We start from the raw sequence: 20,920 nt of genomic DNA on the forward strand, positions 1-20,920 counted from the left end.
CCACCGGCTCCACCAGTGGAAGATGAGGGACGACCCGAAGTGCGACTGTGGCCAGGAGTCCCAGACCGTGGAACACATCACATCAACCTGCCCACTAAGATCTGCTGGGGGAGGCACCTCATTTCCCCACTCGGCATCTCAGGAGGCCATCGACTGGAGAGCCAAACTAGACATCCCATCATAAGCTCACACGAAACAACAACAACAAACACAGTCCAGTACATAATGTCATCCACAGTCCAACCTCACATAGATGGCCTATGCAAATAAGAAAGAAAAACGATTAATATCTATTTTGAGATTATATAGATTGCTTACGTGGTCTGAAGCCCCATGCCTATGCTTTTCCGTGGTGCTCATCGCACTTCTTAACCTAAGGCTGTGTCTATGTACTCCTCGAGTAGGAGGGAGGTTGAAGTTAAGTGGTGTAACTGTGTTGGGACAGTCCTGGCCTTGAATCTCTGGAGGCAGGGTTACGCGATGGCCCTGTCACAGTCGACGCTACATCGGACAACGTAGTGGCCACCAGTGCCTGCCTCATCTGGAGCACCCTCATCCTTTGATGCGCCTGGCGAGAGCGCGAGGACGCGTGGCCGCCGTGAGAGGAAGCCACCACGTTGGGGGCCTTTTCTTTCTGTGGCCCCCCCCCCCCCGGGTTCTGGTCACTTCAGCTGGGTGACCAGCAGGCCACATGGATGCAGTCCGTCGGAAAGCTTTGTGTGGGCAAGAGCCACCATTACTGCTCTTTCCAAATGATCTGCCAGTTGTGTCCAATCCAGCACTGGCAGACTGCTGTAAATATCAAGGTCTCAATGGTGGCAGTCATCAGAGAATATGGTCCGTGTTGTTCTGAGCTTGTTCCCTCACTGCTTTGGGGGCTCCAGCTCAGATGGCTGTAAAGACGCCACTCACTCCATCGTATTCTGCATTTGAGTAAATTCTTTACATACGGCTGCAGTGAAGTTGGAGGTGCACTGGTCCCAGGTCCCGTTCACCCCTCACCCCTGTGCTCACTGACCTACACTGGCTCCCGGTCCGGCAACACCTCAACTTTAAAATTCTCATCCTTGTTTTCAAACCCCTCCATGGCCTCATCCTTCCCTATCTCTGTAACCTCCTCCAGCCCCACAACCGCCCCCCCCCCCCCCCCCCGAGATATCTGCGCTCCTCTAATTCTGGCCTCTTCCGCATCCCTGATTATAATGGCTCCACCATTGGTGGCCGTGCCTTCAGCCGCCTGGGCCCTAAGCTTTGGAATTCCCTGCCTAAAACTGTCCGCCTCGCTACCTCTCTTTCCTCCTTTAAGCCGCTGCTTAAAACCTACCTCTTTGACCAAGTTTTTGATCACCTGTCCTAATAACTCCTTACGTGGCTCAGTGTCAAACTTTGTTTGACAACTCTCCTGTGAAGCGCCTTGGGACGTTTTACCACATTTAGGCGCTATATAAATACAGGTTGTTGTTGAGTTACATTCTAGATAATTGTATCACTGCTACGCCATCTCCGTGGATTATTGTTGTCCCAGATCACAGCTCCTTCCTTTATCTCAGTCTTTGTCCTGCAGTTCAATTGGCCATTTTAATTTTCCTTCTGTTCCCTTTATTCCTTCTACATGCTAATCTTTTTGCTAAAGTCTTTTTTTTGTATTAATCTGATCTATTTCTACCTTCTGTACTTACTTGTCTGACTGCCTTTTATCATCCCTGCTCCAGGTTCCTTCCTAACGTAAATGACTCTTCACTTCCCCATTTAGGTGTTTTGCCCATTCATTAACTCCCTCTGTTCAGATGTAGACCATCCATGCAGAATAGTTCCCACCTACCTCAGAAATGGTGCCAAAGCCCCATAAAATGTGTGACACCACCACTTCAGCCACATGTCGAGCTCCCTAATCTTCCTCCTATCCTTCCCTATTCTAGCACGCGGTTGGAGGAGTATTCCAGAGATTACGAGGTAGATTTTCCTCTGGCGGGGCAGAGCGCTCGCCCATTGTGGAACCGGCCTGGTTTTCATTCCACTGAAAGCAAAGAAATGAAGTTCTAGTGTCACCCTGTGGCTCAGTGGGCAGCACCCTCGCCTCCGAGTCAGAAGGTTGTGGGTTCGAGTCCCACTCCAGAGACCTGAGCACAAAAATCTAGGCTGACACTCTTGTGCGGTACTGAGGGAGCACCGCACTGTCGGAGGTGCCGTCTTTCGGATGAGACGTTAAACCGAAGCCCCCTCAGGTGGACGTAAAAGTGGCACTATTTCAAAGAAGAGCAGGGGAGTTCTCCCCGGTGTCTTGGGGGCCAATATTTATCCCTCAATCAACATCACTAAAACAGATTATCTGGTCATTGTCACATTGCTGTTTGTGGGAGCTTGCTGTGCGCAAATTGGCTGCCACGTTTCCTACATTACAACAGTGACTACACTTCAAAAATGACTTCATTGGCTGTAAAGGGCTTTGGGACGTCCTGAGGTGGTAAAAGGCGCTGTAGAAACGCAAGTCTATTTTGCTTTTTTCTATAACGGGCAACAATTCACTGCGCCAGGCAGTGAAGAGGCAAATCTATTGCTCCAAAAAGGCTGCTTCCCCATCTCCGAAACTCCGATTGCAGTGCTTCAGGCCTTTGCTTTTCCCATATTGTTGGTTCCCCTGTGGACCATGACGACTGGCTGCTCTCTCTCCTCTTCCATAATCTTTCCCAGTCTTTACCTCGTCACCCTAGCGCCAAAAAAAAAAGCATCCGTGACTCTTGCTCTTGACTGCAAATGACAGCGTCCAACTCTCTAACTATCCAGTCTCGTTTGCTGCTGCACTCCTAACATAGAAACATAGAAGATAGGAGCAGGAGTCGGCCATTCGGCCCCTCGAGCCTGCTCCGCCATTCAATGAGATCATGGCTGATCATCCAAATTCAGTACCCTGTCCCTGCTTTCTCCCCATACCCCTTGATCACTTTAGCCTTAAGAAAGATATCCAACTCCTTCTTGAATACATTTAATGAATTGGCCTCCACTGCCTTCTTTGGTAGAGAATTCCACAGGTTCACCACTCTCTGGGTGAAGAAATTCCTCCTCATCTCTGTCCTAAATGGCTTACCCCTTATCCTTAGACTGTGACCCCTGGTTCTGGACTCCCCCACCATCGGGAACATCCTTCCTGTATCTAGTCTGTCTAGTCCTGTTAGAATTTTATAAGTTTCAATGAGATCCCCTCTCATTCTTCTAAACTCCAGCGAGTATAAGCCCAATTGACCCAATCTCTCCTCATACGTCATTTCTGCCATCCCAGGTATCAGCCTGGTGAATCTTCGCTGCACTCCCTCCATGGCAAGAACATCCTTCCTCAGATAAGGCGACCAAAACTGCAATGTTTCAATGAGATAATTGCTAACAGAATTGCTAATCCCCCAGCCTCCCCCCTTGAGCCTTCTCACGTGCTTTTGTTCCATTTTATTAATTTATTTGATGGCCCCGCCCAGTGTCCCACAGGAGGACAGTGCTTCAGGCTTGCTGCAGAGGGCGATTTGCTCTGCACCTTTCTGCTCTAGCCTGTCACTCCTCGCTTCCCCTGACCTGTGGACAGGACAGACAGTCAGCCCTCTTTCCTTTACCACGGCCAGCTCCCCATCTCTCAGCGGAATGACTGCCCCCTGAAACCCTTGCTCCACAAATCTCCCTCCCTCCCCGACGTGTCAGATTGTCTCCAACTCCGCCCCGAGTTCCGAGATCTCGAGCTCCATTAAATCTCAGTCGGGGACCGTTCCCACAGAGGCGCTTGTCTGAGATATTGCCTACAATTCAGACACTCCCACATCCTTCAGGAACCGCACCTCGCTACGCATTCCTGAGCTGCCAGCCTGGCTCTACATGGCAGTTGTTACATTTACATTTAGATTCTCATCCAGTTAAGTTTCAGTGAAGATATTCTGCGCCTCCATCACCATCTGTTCCTGCTGTCACCAAATTCCCATTTTAGCAATCCTGTTTTCACCTTTTGTTCCCACCTCTCTCGGTCACCAGCTCACTCGGTGATGTGTCCTCTGTTCAAACTGCCTTCTCACCACTGCCTCTCTTTTTATACTCTTATCAAACTAGGCCACGAGCCAGTTTCAGCAACCAAATCAGCCCCGGCCGCATAGTAGATTAACTAACGCTAATGCCTGGATGGGGGATCTTAGCTACAAGGACAGGTTGGAGAAGCTGGATTTGTTTTCATTACAGCAAAGGAGGTTGAGGGGTGATTTGATAGAGGTGTACAAGATTATGACCGGTTTGGATAGGCTAGATGGGGAAAGGCTGTTCCCACTAGTTGATGGTACAAGGACTAGGGGACACAGATTTAAGGTTTTGGGCAAGAGATACAGGGGGGGATGTGAGGAAAAACTTTTTTAAGCAGCGAGTGATGAGGACCTGGAACTCGCTGCCGACGGAAGTGGTGGAGGCGGAGATACTCAATGTTTTCAAGGGGAGACTGGATAGGCACTTGAGGGAAATAAACTTGCAGGGCTACGGGGATAGAGCGGGGGAGTGGGACTGATCGGATTGCTCTACAGAGAGCACGGACTTGATGGGCCAAATGGCCTCCTTCTGTACCGTTATGACTCTATGCCTCCATCTCAACCCTCCCCAATGCCATCTACAGATTCATAGCCAACGAGAGGTGGGCTATGTCGTCACAGTACGACAGCTGCTTCAGCGGAGTTGGTCCACTATCTGTCCTAGTTCTCTGCCGATGGGTGTGAATGTCAACACCCTTGGTGAACACATTTATAAAGTTGTTACCAAGCTCCTTAGCACCCCCCGGCCCTCCCATGTCCACAGTAACTCCCTCCTTTTGCCAGGCCTTCCCACATTAACTTGTACGGTGCTTTTCCTGCCTATACTCTTTTTCGCTGGTGACCTTTGAAGTGCTATGTGCACAGTAGTATTGTACCCCCACTGCAAGTGCGTCACGCAGCTTTGGTTGAATGACAGAGTATTGCCAAAAATGCTCTGTACATGCTTTGCAATTTGAAACATAGAAACAGAAAAATAGGAGCAGGAATAGGCCATTCGGCCCTTCGAGCCTGCTCCGCCATTCAATATGATCATGGCTGATCCTCTATCTTAATACCATATTCCCGCTCTCTCCCCATACCCCTTGATGCCTTTTGTGTCTAGAAATCTATCTATCTCCTTCTTAAATACATTCAGTGACTTGGTCTCTACAGCCTTCTGTGGTAGAGAATTCCACAGGTTCACCACCCTCCAAGTGAAGAAATTTCTCCTCATCTCAGTCCTAAATGTCCTACCCCGTATCCTGAGACTGTGACCCCTCGTTCTCGACTTCCCAACCAGAGGAAACATCCTCCCTGCATCCAGTCTGTCTAGCCCTGTCAGAATTTCATACGTTCAATGAGATCCTCTCTCATTCTTCTAAACTCTAGTGAATACAGGCCTAGTCGACCCAATCTCTCCTCATACGACAGTCCAACCATCCCAGGAATCAGTCTGGTGAACCTTCGCTGCACTCCCTCTATGGCAAGTATATCCTTTCTTAGGTAAGGAGACCAAAAGTGCACACAGTACTCCAGGTGTGGTCTCACCAAGGCCCTGTATAACAGTAGTAAGACATCCTTGCTCCTGTACTCAAATCCTCTTGCAATGAAGGCTAACATACCATTTGCCTTCTTAACTGCTTGCTGCACCTGCATGTTTGCTTTCAGTGACTGGTGTACAAGGACACCCAGGTCCCTTTGTACATCAATATTTCCCAATCTATCACCATTTAAGTAATACTCTGCCTTTCTGTTTTTCCTACCGAAGTGGATAACTTCACATTCATACTGCATCTGCCATCTATTTGCCCACTCACTCAACGTGTCTAAATCGCCTTGAAGCCTCTTTGCATCCTCCTCACAGCTCACAATCCCACCTAGTTTCGTGTCGTCAGCAAACTTGGAAATATTTCATTTGGTTCCCTCATCCAAATCATTGATATAGATTGTGAATAGCTGGGGCCCAAGCACTGATCCCTGCGGCACCCCACGAGTCACCGCCTGCCACCTCGAAAAAGACCCATTTATTCCCACTCTCTGTTTCCTGTCTGTTAAACAATTTTCAATCCATGCCGGTATATTACCCCCAATCCCATGTGCTTTATCTCCCGGAGGGTGCAGATGAACATTTAAATAGTCCCATACCTTGTGTGAAGGAAGAGTGCTTGTAAACAGCGCTGCCTACTTACTTTGGCACTTATTCTGATGCCATTGATTCAACATTTTCCTCATTTGTTCCCATGTATCCCATGACCTGGGAAATTGTATTTGCTCAGTGAGCAAGCTCTGGACTTGCAGCTTACTTCTGGAATTTTACACCAAAACATCGCCTGTCGTTGCAGCAACATCCTCAAGATGAAGACTTTCAGTGCCACACTCTTAACACATGTAGTGCTTCCTTCGCCTGAATAATTGCAGGGGACTCCCCTTTAAGAGGAAACCGCAGCCTTTTTAAAACCTGGCAAGCACAGTCCTGCATTTGCTGCACTCTGAAAATTGGGGTTATTGTGTCAAGATTAGCACCTCCTGGTTGAAGCAGGTGTCGAATATTGCTACCGTTCAATGGGGTGTGGAGCCCATAGGAATTAGGAGCAGGAGTCGGCCATACGGCCCCTCGAGCCTGCTCCGCCATTCAATAAGATCATGGCTGATCTTCGACCTCAACTCCACTTTCCCGCCCGATCCCCATATCCCTTGATTCCCCTCGAGTCCAAAAATCTATCACTCTCAGCCTTGAATATACTCAACGACTGAGCCTCCACAGCCCTCTGGGGCAGAGAATTCCAAAGATTCACAACCCTCTGAGTGAAGAAATTCCTCCTCCTCACAGTCCTAAATGGCCGACATCTTATCCTGAGATTATGATCCATAGTTCGAGACTCTCCAGCCAGGCCAAACATCAACCCTGGCAAGTCCTCTAAGAATTTTATACATCTGCCATGGTGTCTTTGTTCTGATTTACGATTGTCTCCAGAGACAGTATAGGCTTGGAATAAGTACCACAACTGCTAGAACTTGCTTGAAGTCAGGTAACATCACCATTTATAATAACAACAGAAAATGCTGGAAAACTCAGCAGGCCAGGCAGCATCCGTGGAGAGAAAAACAGAGTCAACGTTTCAGGTCGAAACCCTTCGTCAGAACTGAGAAACACAGGAAATGAAACAGATTAAAAGGCCAGTTTGGGGGCTGGGAAATGGGGATGAGAGAACAAAAGAGAAGTGAAGAGACATTAAGAGGTATTCAAAACCAGACGAGATGGTGATAGGACTAGTGGAGACACAAAAGACGGCTCTAGATTAGGTGTGAAATGCGCTGGCAGAATGAGAGACAGCTGCCATGTGGGAGAGAGAAAAAAAAGGGGGAAGGGCACAAAACAAAGCTGTGGATAAAAAATATATGTAAAAATGTAATGGGGGCCGAGGTTATGATCTGAAATTGTTGAACTCGATATTGAGTCCGGAAGACTGTAAAGTGCCTAATCGGAAGATGAGGTGCTGTTCCTCGAGCTTACGCTGAGCTTCCGTGGAACAATGCAAGAACATCACCATTTAGCTCCATGACAGAGTGGTGAACCACAATTCCATGAACCCTGAAGCACCCATGATTAAGAACATAAGAATTAGGAGCAGGAGTCGGCCATACGGCCCCTCGAGCCTGCTCCGCCATTCAATAAGATCGTGGCTGATCTTCGACCTCAACTCCACTTTCCCGCCCGATCTCCATATCCCTCGATTCCCCTAGAGTCCAAAAATTATGTTTTAAGAATTCTGATAAAGGGACACTAAGAAACTTGAAACTAAACGCAAAAGTCAGCTTCCACTGGTAAACATACTCTTCCTATCAACCGAAACTTGAAACTAATGTGCAAAAATATCTGGGATAGTATTCCTTGGGGTTGGCGCATGCATTGGAAATAATACAGCCTAGATGCGTTCTAGATCTTTCCAGACCAACCACATTGATTGGGTGAAAAACTATGGGCTGGATTTTCATTGAGGAGGCGAGTAGGAGGTGGGACTACAACTTTCGGGGTTGCAGTCCAGCCTCCATCGAGTTGTGGCCAACCCATGCGATTTTGACTTGATTGACCTTGTTGAGCCCGCCCAGTGGGCTCAGCAGGCCAATTAAAGGCCACCCGGCAACAGGTGACGTCACAGGTTGATATTTCATCTGTCAAGACCTTTTGACAGATGATATATCAGTGTTTCACAGCTGTTTGAAGCTGTCAAACACTGACAATCTGTACTCCAGGTTAATTCCTTCCTCTCAGGATGATTTAGAGATCTCCCCGGAACAGAAAGCAGAGGCTGCAGATCTTGACCCCTTCATCCCGACGGCCCGCCTCGCTAACTTGGCGTGGTTTGGAGCCGTCGGGAATCCCACATTTCAACAATGAAAATAGGGATTAGGCTAAAAACTGCCTGTTAACTACCTGTCAACAGGCAGTTATTTGGCACCAATCCCCTTCCCACCTCGGAGGTGGGTCCCAGTGCGGGGTGGGTACCCACCTCCTTTGAAACTGGCATGGAGACGTGTTGGGGGCGGGACCCCCAATTTCGGGATTTTAAACCCCCACAGGCCTCCAATCCCATCTCCACGGCCTAATGAAAACCCTGCCCTCTGACACTGATTTATTAATGTCTGTAGACACTGTCTGATGCATTGAGCAAGGGTGAACAGTAGCAGGACGAAGGCCAAATTGTAACCACATAGCACTGGTTTCTCTAAGAACTCAAAATGATCTGATGGGAGCAAATAAAAGGATAGCGCGGGGCTTTACAACACGTTAATGTTAAATGCCTTTCAAATGGGGCTACCAAGAAAGCAACCACTTCTTAAAATGAACGGATTTCAGCGTTAACCATATAAAATATATTACCAATTTAAGGCTCAGTTGGATACTTAGGTTCACGATATAGTTGCATCTTTCGGATCAGACGTTAAACCGAGGCCCCGTCTGCACTCAGGTGGATGTAAAAGATCCCACGGCACTATTTCGAAGAAGAGCAGGGGAGTTCTCCCCAGTGTCCTGCCCAATATTTATCCCTCAATCAACATCACTAAAACAGATTATCTGGTCATTATCACGTGGCTGTTTGTGGGACCTTGCTGTGCGCAAATTGGCTGCCGCGTTTCCCACATTACAACAGTACTTCATTGGCTGTAAAGCGCTTTGAGACGTCCTGTGGTCGTGAAATGCGCTATATAAATGCAAGTCTTTCTTTTTTTCTTTCTGGGAGCTTGCTGTGCGTAAATTGGCTGCCGCGTTTCCTACATTACAACAGTGACTCCACTTCAAATAGTACTTAATTGGCTGTAATTAAGGGATTAATTAAGGGGGGAAAATAGAGTATGAGAGTAAGCTTTCAGGGAACATAAAAACTGACTGTAAAAGCTTTTATAGATATGTGAAGAGAAAAAGATTGGTGAAGTCAAGCGTAGGTCCCTTGCAGTCAGAATCAGGGGAATTTATAATGGGGAACAAAGAAATGGCAGACCAATTAAATACATATTTTGGTTCTGTCTTCACAAAGGAGGACACAAATAACCTGCCAGAGATGTCGGGGAACATAGGGTCTGATGAAAGGGAGGAACTGAAAGAAATCAGTATTTGTAGGGAAATGGTGTTAGGGAAATTGATGGGATTGAAGGCCGATAAATCCCCAGGGCCTGATAATCTACATCCTAGGGTACTTAAGGAAGTGGCCCTAGAAATAGTTGATGCTTTGCTGATCATCTTCCAGCATTCGATGGAATCTGGAACAGTACCCATGGATTGGAGGGTAGCTAATGTGACCCCACTATTCAAAAAAGGTGGTAGAGAGAAAACGGGGAATTACAGACCGGTAAGCCTGACATCGGTAGTGGGGAAAATGCTAGAGTCCATTATAAAGATGTAATAGCAGAGCACTTGGAAAACAGTGACCGGATCGGAAAAAGTCAACATGGATTTACAAAAGGTAAATCGTGCTTGGCTAATCTACTGGAATTTTTTGAGGATGTAACTGGTAAAATAGATAAGGGAGAACCAGTGGATGTGGTGTATTTGGACTTTCAAAAGGCTTTCGATAAGGTCCCACATAAGAGATTAGCGTGTAAAGTTAAGGCACATGGGATTGGGGGCAAGGTATTGACTTGGATAGCGAACTGGTTGGCAGACAGAAGGCAAAGATTTGGAATAAACGGCTCTTTTTCCGACTGGCAGGCAGTGACTAGTGGGGTACCGCAAGGATCGGTCCTTGGACCCTAGCTATTCACAATATATATTAATGATCTGGACAAGGGAACTAGATGTAATATCTCCAAGTTTGCAGACGACACAAAGCTGGGTGGTCGTATGTGCTGTGAGGAGGATGCCGAGAAACTCCAGTATGATTTGAACAGGTTGGGTGATTGGGCAGAAGCATGGCAGATGCAATATAACGTGGATAAATGCGAAGTTATCCACTTTGGTGTCAAAAACAAGAAGGCATATTATTATCTGAATGGCAATAGATTGGGAGAAGGGGAAGTGCAACGAGACCTGGGCGTCCTTGTGCACCAGTCGCTGAAGGTAAGCATGCAGGTGCAGCAGGCGGTTAAGGCGGCAAATGGTATGTTGGCATTCGTAGTGAGAGGGTTTGAGTACAGGAACAAGGATGTCTTGCTGAAATTGTACAGGGCCTTGGTGAGACCACATCTTGAGTATTGTGTGCAGTTTTGGTCGCCTTATCTGAGGAAGGATGTTCTTGCCATAGAAGGAGTACAGCGAAGATTCACCAGGCTGATACCTGGGATGGCAGGAATGACGTATGAGGAGAGATTGGGTCGATTGGGCTTGTACTCGCTGGAGTTTAGAAGAATGAGAGGGGATCTCATTGAAACTTATAAAATTCTAACAGGACTAGACAGACTAGATGCAGGAAGGATGTTCCCGATGGTTGGGGAGTCCAGAACCAGGGGTCATAGTCTAAAGATAAGGGGTAAGCCATTTAGGACAGAGATGAGGAGGAATTTCTTCACCCAGAGAGTGGTGAACCTGTGGAATTCTCTACCACAGAAGGCAGTAGAGGCCAATTCATTAAATATATTCAAGAAGGAGTTGGATATATTTCTTAAGGCTAAAGTGATCAAGGGATATGGGGAGAAAGCAGGGACAGGAATTTGGATGATCAGCCATGATCGCATTGAATGGTGGAGCAGGCTCGAGGGGCCGAATGGCCTACTCCTGCTCCTATCTTCTATGTTTCTATGTTAAGCGCTTTGAGACGTCCTGTGGTTGTGAAAGGCGCTATATAAATGCAAGTCTTTCTTTCTTCTTTCTTTGTGGGAGCTTGCTGTGTGTAAATTGGCTGCCGCGTTTCCTACATTAGAACAGACTCCACTTCAATGGCTGTAAACAACAACTTGTATTTATATAGCGCCTTTAACGTAGTAAAACATCCCAAGGCGCTTCACCGGAGCGATTATAAAAGAAAATTCAACACCAATCCACGAGGAGAAATTAGGGCAGGTGACCAAAAGCTTGGTCAAAGAGGTAGGTTTTAAGGAGCATCTTAAAGGCGGAAAGAGAGGTAGGTAATTTTTAATGGCATCAAGTCACTAAACACAAGTCAGATCGCTTGTTAAAAGTAAAGAATGCGAAAACTTGTACTATTACTATGAACAAAAAAGGAGGATTTACTTTACAGTTAGAACAAAGCACTCTGCTCTTCCCTGCAGATTTGGGGTGTAAAATGTAACAACTGAACTAAATCTGTGTTCTTATTATTTTCAGTTATTGTGGTACTCTTTGCTGCCATGAGGAAACAACGAAAGAAGGAGCCTCTTATCATTTCCAAAGAGGACATCCGAGACAACATTGTCAGCTACAATGATGAAGGAGGTGGCGAGGAGGATACCCAAGCCTTTGATATTAGCACACTGAGGAATCCTGAAGTAATAGAAGACACCCAGCTGCGCAGGGATATAAAACCAGAGAACTTCCTTCTACCTCGGCCGGTCCCGCCGGTACCAGATAACACCGACGTCAGAGATTTCATCAATCTGAGGTTAAAGGAGAATGACACGGATCCCGGTGCGCCTCCTTATGATTCTCTCGCAACGTACGCCTACGAAGGAAATGGCTCCATAGCCGAGTCTCTCAGCTCCTTAGATTCCGTTACCACAGAGACAGACCAGGATTACGATTACTTGAGTGACTGGGGACCTCGGTTCAAAAAACTGTCAGACATGTATGGCGGAGAAGACAGCGACAGGGACTCTTAGCAAGGAGAATCGCCCCTTTTAAATTCAGCTATCAAAAGAACAGAGTGTTGCTGTGTAAACACAAGGGCCATTTTTCGAAATCTATCCCACAAAACAAACATTTCTTGTGAACTGTTAGACTTTTTTTCCATATATTCATGGTCTCAGAATGGTTCCAGTTGTGAAAAGTGTGTAATTTATGCTTCGTTTACTGAGCATCCCGCACCCCCCCCCCCCCCCCACCCACCCACCCACCAAGAACCCAACTCAGTGTCTACGGGAATTTATACAGTAATTAGATACCTACACTAGCCACTGGCGCACCAGTGGAGACACAAGTTATGTTGCTCATTCTGTTTATCATCTAGAAATATTTCACAGGTAATACCGTCTACACAGAGGAATAGAAAAATGTATTAAAACAGGGATGTGCAGAGAGCAAGTTCTTAAAAATGGCCTGAGGCAAATTGTGATGGTTTGGAAGATCTATCTTGGAACCAAGCATTAGACAACAGACGCGTGGTTCTGGTTTGCGAGCTCATTTATGCTGCTCTCTTTTACATGGAAGCACGACAGAAACCCCTCGCTGTTGAAGAGGAAGAACGATCATACATTTGCAGGAACGGCATACATGTAACAAGTTATGCCCGTCGACTTGATCGAGATACATTAAAACATGCATCAAACCCCTGACGTGTGCTTTCTAAAGAGGTGAAAGGTTACGAGAGTCACGCGCGCGCCGTGGAACTGCAAGACTTGGTCTGGTCGGAAACTCGCTGGACTTATCCCAGGTTTACAGCCTTAGACCCTAAAGCCTGCTGGCCAGCACATCCCTTAGGTGAAATTTGTGAATTAGATGTTTGAGCTGAACATGTGGTCGAGTGAACTGTTTCTTTCACAATGTACTGTACTGTAATTTAGATTCAATATACACAGATGTATACATATTGTATGCAGAGCTGTATTACGTAGTGTAGATGTGAATCACTACAGGTGCATTTTGAGACAGAGTTAATCCGCTTGGGTGTTGTTAACAGTTTGGTGCTGCAGCTGTTTTTTTTTCCAAGCTGCACGCATCACCGTAATGATACAAGGTTCCCTTCCACTTTCCCGTCGGAAGCGCTCAGCTCCTGTTGCAAAGCTTAAAGTCCTTTCAGAACTTCGCCTTCCGGAGGAAGCGCCAAATAATTCTTCGCCTGCGCTGCGGACCGAGCGGAGTTACCCCCGCGGACTGGAGGCGGCAGTGTTTACAGAGGGCACCGCCCCCCCAGTGCTGCCCCGTGAAATGTTCGCCTGAACTGGCCCGTAACGCACCACTCGGCATGGCGAACAGTCCGAGTGCGATACACACTCAGAGGCAAAATCAAATCCAGTCAGCCCACAGATACTCACTTGACCTTCCCCCTTATGGCACATTCTGAGCAGAGGGGGAGGGATGAGGCATTTTTATATGGCTTCAGCATTACCAAGTGACGTAATAAAACTCACTACGCACTTGGTTTGAGTATAAAGCAAGGCTTTAATCAACTTGTTTCAGAACATGGAGGTCTAGTACTTCACTAGTTCCTTGTCTTACAAAATGTCCCTGGTCAAGCTGGGCCCACGCCCGAGTATTTATACTCCTTGGACGGCGCCACCAGCTGGCTGCCCAGTGTTATTTCATGAGTAGTTTTTTTATAATGATGAGATTTATAACACCAAGCATTGTAAAACAGAAATAAAAACAGAAAATGCTGGAAATACTCAGCAGGTCAGGCAGCATCTGCAGAGAGAGAGAAACAGAGTTAACCTATTTCCAGCATTTTCTGTTGTCAAGACTTGACAAAGGGTTTCGACCTGAAACGTTGACTCTATTTCTCTCTCCACGGATGTTGCCTGGCCTGCTGAGTTTTTCCAACATTTTCTGATGTGTTAAAGGGGTTCAGTCAATGTAATTACTTTAGATCAAAAGTATCTTTTTTTTTTAAAGAAAGGCCTTCTCAGATCTAACTTGCACCATCAGTGAGGGCTGCGGGCAGATGGTTTACTTCATTCAAGTAGATGTTTATGGAAATCACATCGTAGGCGCATGGTGCACCAGTGAGCCTGTAGGAGAAGAGGGCTGAGAGACCTTTCATTGACGTTAAGACCTGTCGATGCCACCTTGAGGAGCTAGCTCTGCATGGGGTAATTTGACAAATTTTAATTTTGGCGGGAGCTCGCATTCCCAAACTATGCTCCCGGCCGGCAAAACTCGACACCAGGAGAGCCAGTTCGTAAAATGATCTCTTATAGCTCTGAATTCTGCACTGGGGAAGGGGTTTGTACAGCAACCAGACCGGCATCTCCAGTCAGACCGGTATCCAACACGCTGACTGCCAGGTTGTCTTGTTTTAGTTAAGGTCAGCAAGCTCTCGCATTCTATGGCTTCTTTGCTAGACTAGCCATCTATTTTCTACTGAGGGACATGTTACTGAGAACTAGTACTGGGCACTTTACTTGATAGTACAGATAACAAAATGGTTCTGTTATGCCCACTTGGAAATGTAAGTGATGATCTGATAGAATTAAACAAAAAAAAGAATGATCTGCATTAACTGCTTTTCATTCGGAGTATAATGGGAGTGCAGGAAGTCAAACTCTTCCCATGGTTTCTGAATATAACCATTAATCCCGATGGCATTATCGATACTCAGCATTAATGGTTGTGCAAACATTTGGTATACTTCAATTATCATTTTAGTTTGGATCCAACTATTCCTTCGCTTATTGTCCCCATTTGATGTTTTCCACAGCAACTAAAATTTAAATGCACAAACATCCTTAATGTACTGCACTTCTGTAAAAAGATTCCAATACTTTAGCATTAACTGCCTACCCTAACCTGTACAAATCTGTAAGTAAAGATAGGGCTTCTCTTCGGCAATATCACTGCCAGCTTCTTTGACTCAATCTTACACAGGCTTGGTAGAAAGAAAGATAAATGCAAAAGAAAAAAATGTTTTTTTTACCTTGGAGTCTTCTGTAGTTCCCGTACCCTCTTCAAAGATGTTCAGCGTCAGCAAATCCTCCTTTAGGGACAATGCAGGGAATTGGATAATGGGGACTTCAGTGGCTTCTGGCGTCTACGCTGCTGCAAGGCAGTTTGTGAGTTATACCTGAGGAGAGATGTTCAAACTCCACCCAAGAGTAGAGGCTCTACCCAAAAGGAGACCCTCAACCTCCACCCAAGAGGAGACCCTCAACCTCCACCCAAGAGGAGACCCTCAACCTCCACCCAAGAGGAGACCCTCAACCTCCACCCAAGAGGAGACCCTCAACCTCCACCCAAGGGTAGACCCTCAACCTCCACCCAAGGGTAGACCCTCAACCTCCACCCAAGGGTAGACCCTCAACCTCCACCCAAGGGTAGACCCTCAACCTCCACCCAAGGGTAGACCCTCAACCTCCACCCAAGGGTAGACCCTCAACCGCCACCCAAGGGTAGACCCTCAACCGCCACCCAAGGGTAGACCCTCAACCTCCACCCAAGGGTAGACCCTCAACCTCCACCCAAGGGTAGACCCTCAACCTCCACCCAAGGGTAGACCCTCAACCTCCACCCAAGGGTAGACCCTCAACCTCCACCCAAGGGTAGACCCTCAACCTCCACCCAAGGGTAGACCCTCAACCTCCACCCAAGGGTAGACCCTCAACCTCCACCCAAGGGTAGACTCTCAACCTCTACCTGAGGAGAGATGCTCAACCTGATAATAAAAAAAAAATCTCCATTACCTTGATATTTCTTACTTCCCTCCTTCATTCTGCATTCTTAGCTCCAGCTCCTCTCTTGGGAAAACAAGTTACGGAGTTTTCCCGGAATCTCTATTTACCTTGCGTGTTGCTAATAGGAAACAGACTCGACTTCGGCGAGCAAAATCCTCTTCTCTTTACAGTGAAGGAACCATGCGAGTTGGGAGAGCCGAGCTCCTTTCAGTGTCTTTTGAGCTGAGGAAACAAAGTCACTCGGTGGTTTTCAGGTAGTGTGGCTATGAATATAGATGGAGTAAATGCTCATTAGATTTTTCTCTGCTTTTATTGCATTTGATACCTGTGGTCTTGTAGCAGCTCTTCACTACTCGATTGACCAGTCTGCCTACACCAAAGGTGCATTTCTTGCCTCCTTAGGATTTATGTCCTCGCTTTAAATTTTAACAAATCATTTGTGGCAAGTGAAAAACTAAAACAAGGTGAGCTCAAAAGTAATGCTACTCAGCAAGTCGAAAGTTTATAAAAAGTCGACCAACTTAAATCCATAATTGCAATAGGGTGCAACAGACAGCAATGCGATTGGAACACTGTACTGAGTGACTGTTTCTGGATTAAAAACAGAGAATGCTGGAAATACTCAGCGGGTTCAGGCAGCATCTGTGGAGAGAGAAACCGAGTTAACGTTTCAGGTCGATGACCCTTTGTCAGAACTGGAAAAAGTTGGAGATGGAACAGGTTTTTATGCAAGTGTAGGGGCAGGGAAAGGGGGGAGGGGAGGAGAGAACAAAAGGGAAGGTCTGTGATAGGATGGAAGGCGGGAGAGATTAAGAGGCAAAAGGGATGATGGTGCGAGGCAAAAGGAGATGGTAATGGGACAAGTTAAGAGACAACAGATGACTAGGTGAAGTGTAAATGGCACTGGCAGAATGAAAGACAGCTGCCATGTGAGAGAGAGAGAAAAACAAAATGGACAAAAAAGGACAGGGGCCGAGGTTATGGTCTGAAATTGTTGAACTCGATGTTGAGCCCAGAAGGCTGTAAAGTGCCTAATCGAAAGATGAGGTGCTGCTCCTCGAACTCCTTGGGTCATCGACCTGAAACGTTAACTCTGTGTTTCTCTCTCCACAGATGCTGCCTGAACCGGCTGACTATTCCCAGGATTTTTCTGTTTCTATTTCAGATTTCCAGTATCCGCAGTATTTTGCTTTTGTATGACTGGTTTTTGGATAGTTGCTTAGCAATTGTGTACCGCGAGGTGGGACCCTGGGGGCATATTAAATAAGATCTGTTAAATACTGTTGGCACGGAGGCTCCTTCAAGCTGGGCAATGCTCTGAGGCAACGGTGTTGCTCTTAGCTGCAACGCCCTATGTTAATAGGTAGCTAACGCTTCTGAGAAAGCTCAGTACCAAGGCTGATGCAAAAATGAATGAAATTGTGGACATGATCCCATGGACTATGACTTATTCAGTCACCGTAAGACAGTGGCCCCGATAGGTAGCCACATGGAAGTTAATTAAAAAATAATAATTAGGGTACTAAGTCTGGCACTCATCGAGAGTATTGTTGTTTATTCAACAATGGCGAGGGTTAGCAATAGTAGAACGTGCCCATCAGCAGCTGCACTTTTTCCATTCCATCTCCTACCACACCACATTTCCTTGAATAGAAATAAAAAAGAGAAAATGCTGGAAATCCTCAGCAGGTTCAGAGCAGCAGCTGCGGAGAGAGAAACACAGAGTTAACGTTTCAGGTCGATGACCCTTCGTCAGAATAGAACATTGGCTTCAATGAAAAGACTTGCTTGCGGCACCTTTCAGCAGATCCCGCACTGCAATCTTCCTCCTCATCCGCCACTCTCGTGCGAAGCAGCCCAAAAATGCCATGAAGCCACTCGGGTGGCCGAGAGCTACAGCAGGGCGAAAGCTTCGCGTTTGCCGTAAATGTCCCGCCGTCACACGAGAAAGTTGGCAATCGCTGTGGATGGAACAAGGGACAGCAGCAAAAACCTGGCCGACATGCCAGCACACGCACTGTTTACATTTTTTTCCGCCAAAATATGTTCCATTAATATTTGAATTTGCATTATGGTTTGATGACACTTCTTGCACATCTTTGGGGGGGGGAGAAACCCACTGAGTTAATTGAAGAAAAAAATGTATTCTGTATCCATTTGCTCTGTTTCAATCATGTATAGAAAAACACTTCTGTAAGGTTAGTGTTACTTCAGAATCCATAACTGTGCTCATTGTCCAGTTAGGATTAGCCTAGACAATCTTGACACTAATTAATGTTTTGTGTAGTGAACTTAGGAGAGACTTGTTTGAGTTACTTGGGCACTGAATGTTTTAAATTTGTTCAGTCGAAATCACAACCTAATCCAGTGATAAGAGTAAATGTTATAAGCAGTATTTTAAATCCTCTTCTGACGTGAGAAGGAATAATCAATTTGTTTACTTGTCCATTAGCAGTAGGTTGTATGTTTTTGGATGGCTGGTTCACAGGAGGAGTGCACTTATAGAACTGATCTACAGCAGATACAGAAGTCTATGTGACGGGTGAATGCTGGCGAAATGGTTTCATTCTTATAGGCTCTTGGTGCCATAAAATCCAGTTATTGCTTTCACCTACGTAAAGGTTTACCAGTAATAACATAGGAATTAGGAGCAGGAGTCGGCCACACGGCCCCTCGAGCCCGCTCTGCCATTCAATAAGATCACGGCTGATCTTCGACCTCAACTCCACTTTCCCGCCCGACCGCCATATCCCTTGATTCCCCTAGATTCCAAAAATCTATCGATCTCAGCCTTTGATATACATCTTGCTTGGTAACCTGAAGAGGAAAAAAGTATCGGAAACTGCGAAGAGTTCCACATAGCTCCCCCAGTGGATTGGTGGCTCAGTGGACTAGCCCGTGTGAGCTCCCCCAGTGGATTGGTGGCTCAGTGGACTAGCCCGTGTGAGCTCCCCCAGTGGGTTGGTGGCTCAGTGGACTAGCCCGTGTGAGCTCCCCCAGTGGATTGGCGGCTCAGTGGACTAGCCCGTGTGAGCTCCCCCAGTGGGTTGGTGGCTCAGTGGACTAGCCCGTGTGAGCTCCCCCAGTGGATTGGCGGCTCAGTGGACTAGCCCGTGTGAGCTCCCCCAGTGGGTTGGTGGCTCAGTGGACTAGCCCGTGTGAGCTCCCCCAGTGGGTTGGTGGCTCAGTGGACTAGCCCGTGTGAGCTCCCCCAGTGGATTGGTGGCTCAGTGGACTAGCCCGTGTGAGCTCCCTCAGTGGGTTGGTGGCTCAGTGGACTAGCCCGTGTGAGCTCCCTCAGTGGGTTGGTGGCTCAGTGGACTAGCCCGTGTGAGCTCCCTCAGTGGGTTGGTGGCTCAGTGGACTAGCCCGTGTGAGCTCCCCCAGTGGATTGGCGGCTCAGTGGACTAGCCCGTGTGAGCTCCCCCAGTGGATTGGTGGCTCAGTGGACTAGCCCGTGTGAGCTCCCCCAGTGGGTTGGTGGCTCAGTGGACTAGCCCGTGTGGTACTGAGCCATAGAGACTGGGAAGGCCCAGTGTTCAGTTCCTGTGCTAAGTTAAGCTGTTCTGAGCTAAGCCAGCCATGCGGGTGATGCAATTGGCCGCAGTTGGTTAAGGGTGGGGTGTAGGAGCAATGGGCCAGGGTTTCCCACTCCTGCACTAGATGGAGTACGGTAGCGTAGTGGTTATGTTACTGGACTGGTAATCCAGAGGCCTGGACTTAATGCTCCGGAGTACACGAGTTCAAATCCCACCACGGCCTCTGGGGAATTTAAATTCAATTAATTAAATAAATCTGGAATAAAAAAAGCTAGCATCAGTAATGGCTGACTCATGAAACTACCGGATTGGCATAAAAACCCATCTGGTTCACCAATGTCCTTTAGTGGAAGGGAACCTACCGACCTTACCTGGTCTGGCCTATATGCGACTCCTAACTTGCCTCTGGCGCGGCCTAGCACGCTGTATAAGGCGGCTCACCACCACCACCGTCTCACGGCCAATAAATAATGGCTTTGCCCACGACCCCTGAATAAATTTTAAAAAAGAGAAGGATGCGTGTGGACATTCAGTGAAGGCAGGTTTGAACTGAGCTGCCCCCCATGCTCAAATAGCTTGATGCCAGAGTAACACACAATACAGTGGAGGGCCACGTGGCCGAAATACTAAAAAGCTGATGGCAACCGTGTGACCAAGCAGGAGTCGGTATCTTCAAGAGAGGAGGGGAAGAGAAATATGGTGGGGGGGGAGGGAATCATATAGACTTCGTACATGCTATATTTACATCTACTGTATGTTTGTTTTGTATGGATATACTGACGCGTGTTTTAAACTTAGGTCAAAAGCTTCCAATTTTTAATCATTAACCCAGTCAGAAGTCTTTGATGGTACGACCTGCAGTTCAAATAACTTTGTGGCTATTAACATTTATGTTTATGTGAACTATTTTAATGTGGCTGGGCCAATTTGTGAAACTGAAAATAGCTATTGCCAATGAAGGAATCTTTGCTTATGTTTCTGATCGATACTTGCTTTTTCTCATTTGAAGAACTGCAAAGAATAGTCACCGTTAGCAGCGGCAGCTGTACGCTCTGCAACTGGAGGAAAATCTGAGTCATTTTTTTTGCTAAGTAACATTTTGTACCAAGATTATTTATATGATACTATTCAATAAAATGTTTTTATGTATGGATTCGGTTTATGTATGGATTATTTTGCTGTGATTTTTTAAACTAGCATGTCATAGGGTGGAAAAATTCGGTTGCTTTGCACCTCCCGCTGAACGGGCGCAAAGCAGCTAGCGCCCGGGCGCGGTGATGTTTTGCTCCGCTCGTGAAAATTGACCAGTCGTTTTGCGGCGGCGCTAAACACGACCGTCACGATCTGCTGCGCCCGCAGACCGTGAACGTCAGTCAAGCGTGC

At 46.9% G+C, this 20,920-nt stretch overlaps 1 protein-coding gene across 2 annotated transcripts in view; it reads left to right on the forward strand.

Annotated features, from left to right (window-relative positions):
- The window catches only part of LOC147117873 (cadherin-6-like), a 280,439-nt gene extending 259,749 nt beyond the window's left edge, over positions 1 to 20,690 (forward strand). For both annotated transcript variants that reach the window (XM_085989254.1, XM_085989255.1), the window contains one exon: positions 11,785 to 20,690. In XM_085989254.1, the coding sequence (XP_085845380.1) occupies positions 11,785 to 12,275 (491 nt within the window). In that variant the 3' untranslated portion in view covers positions 12,276 to 20,690. The remainder of the gene's footprint in view (positions 1 to 11,784) is intronic.
- Positions 20,691 to 20,920: the final 230 nt, after the last annotated feature.

Source organism: Somniosus microcephalus, chromosome 5, assembly GCF_052327205.1.
Source record: "Somniosus microcephalus isolate GS21.2 chromosome 5, FLI_Smic_1.0, whole genome shotgun sequence".
NCBI classification, from domain to species: Eukaryota; Metazoa; Chordata; class Chondrichthyes; order Squaliformes; family Somniosidae; genus Somniosus; species Somniosus microcephalus.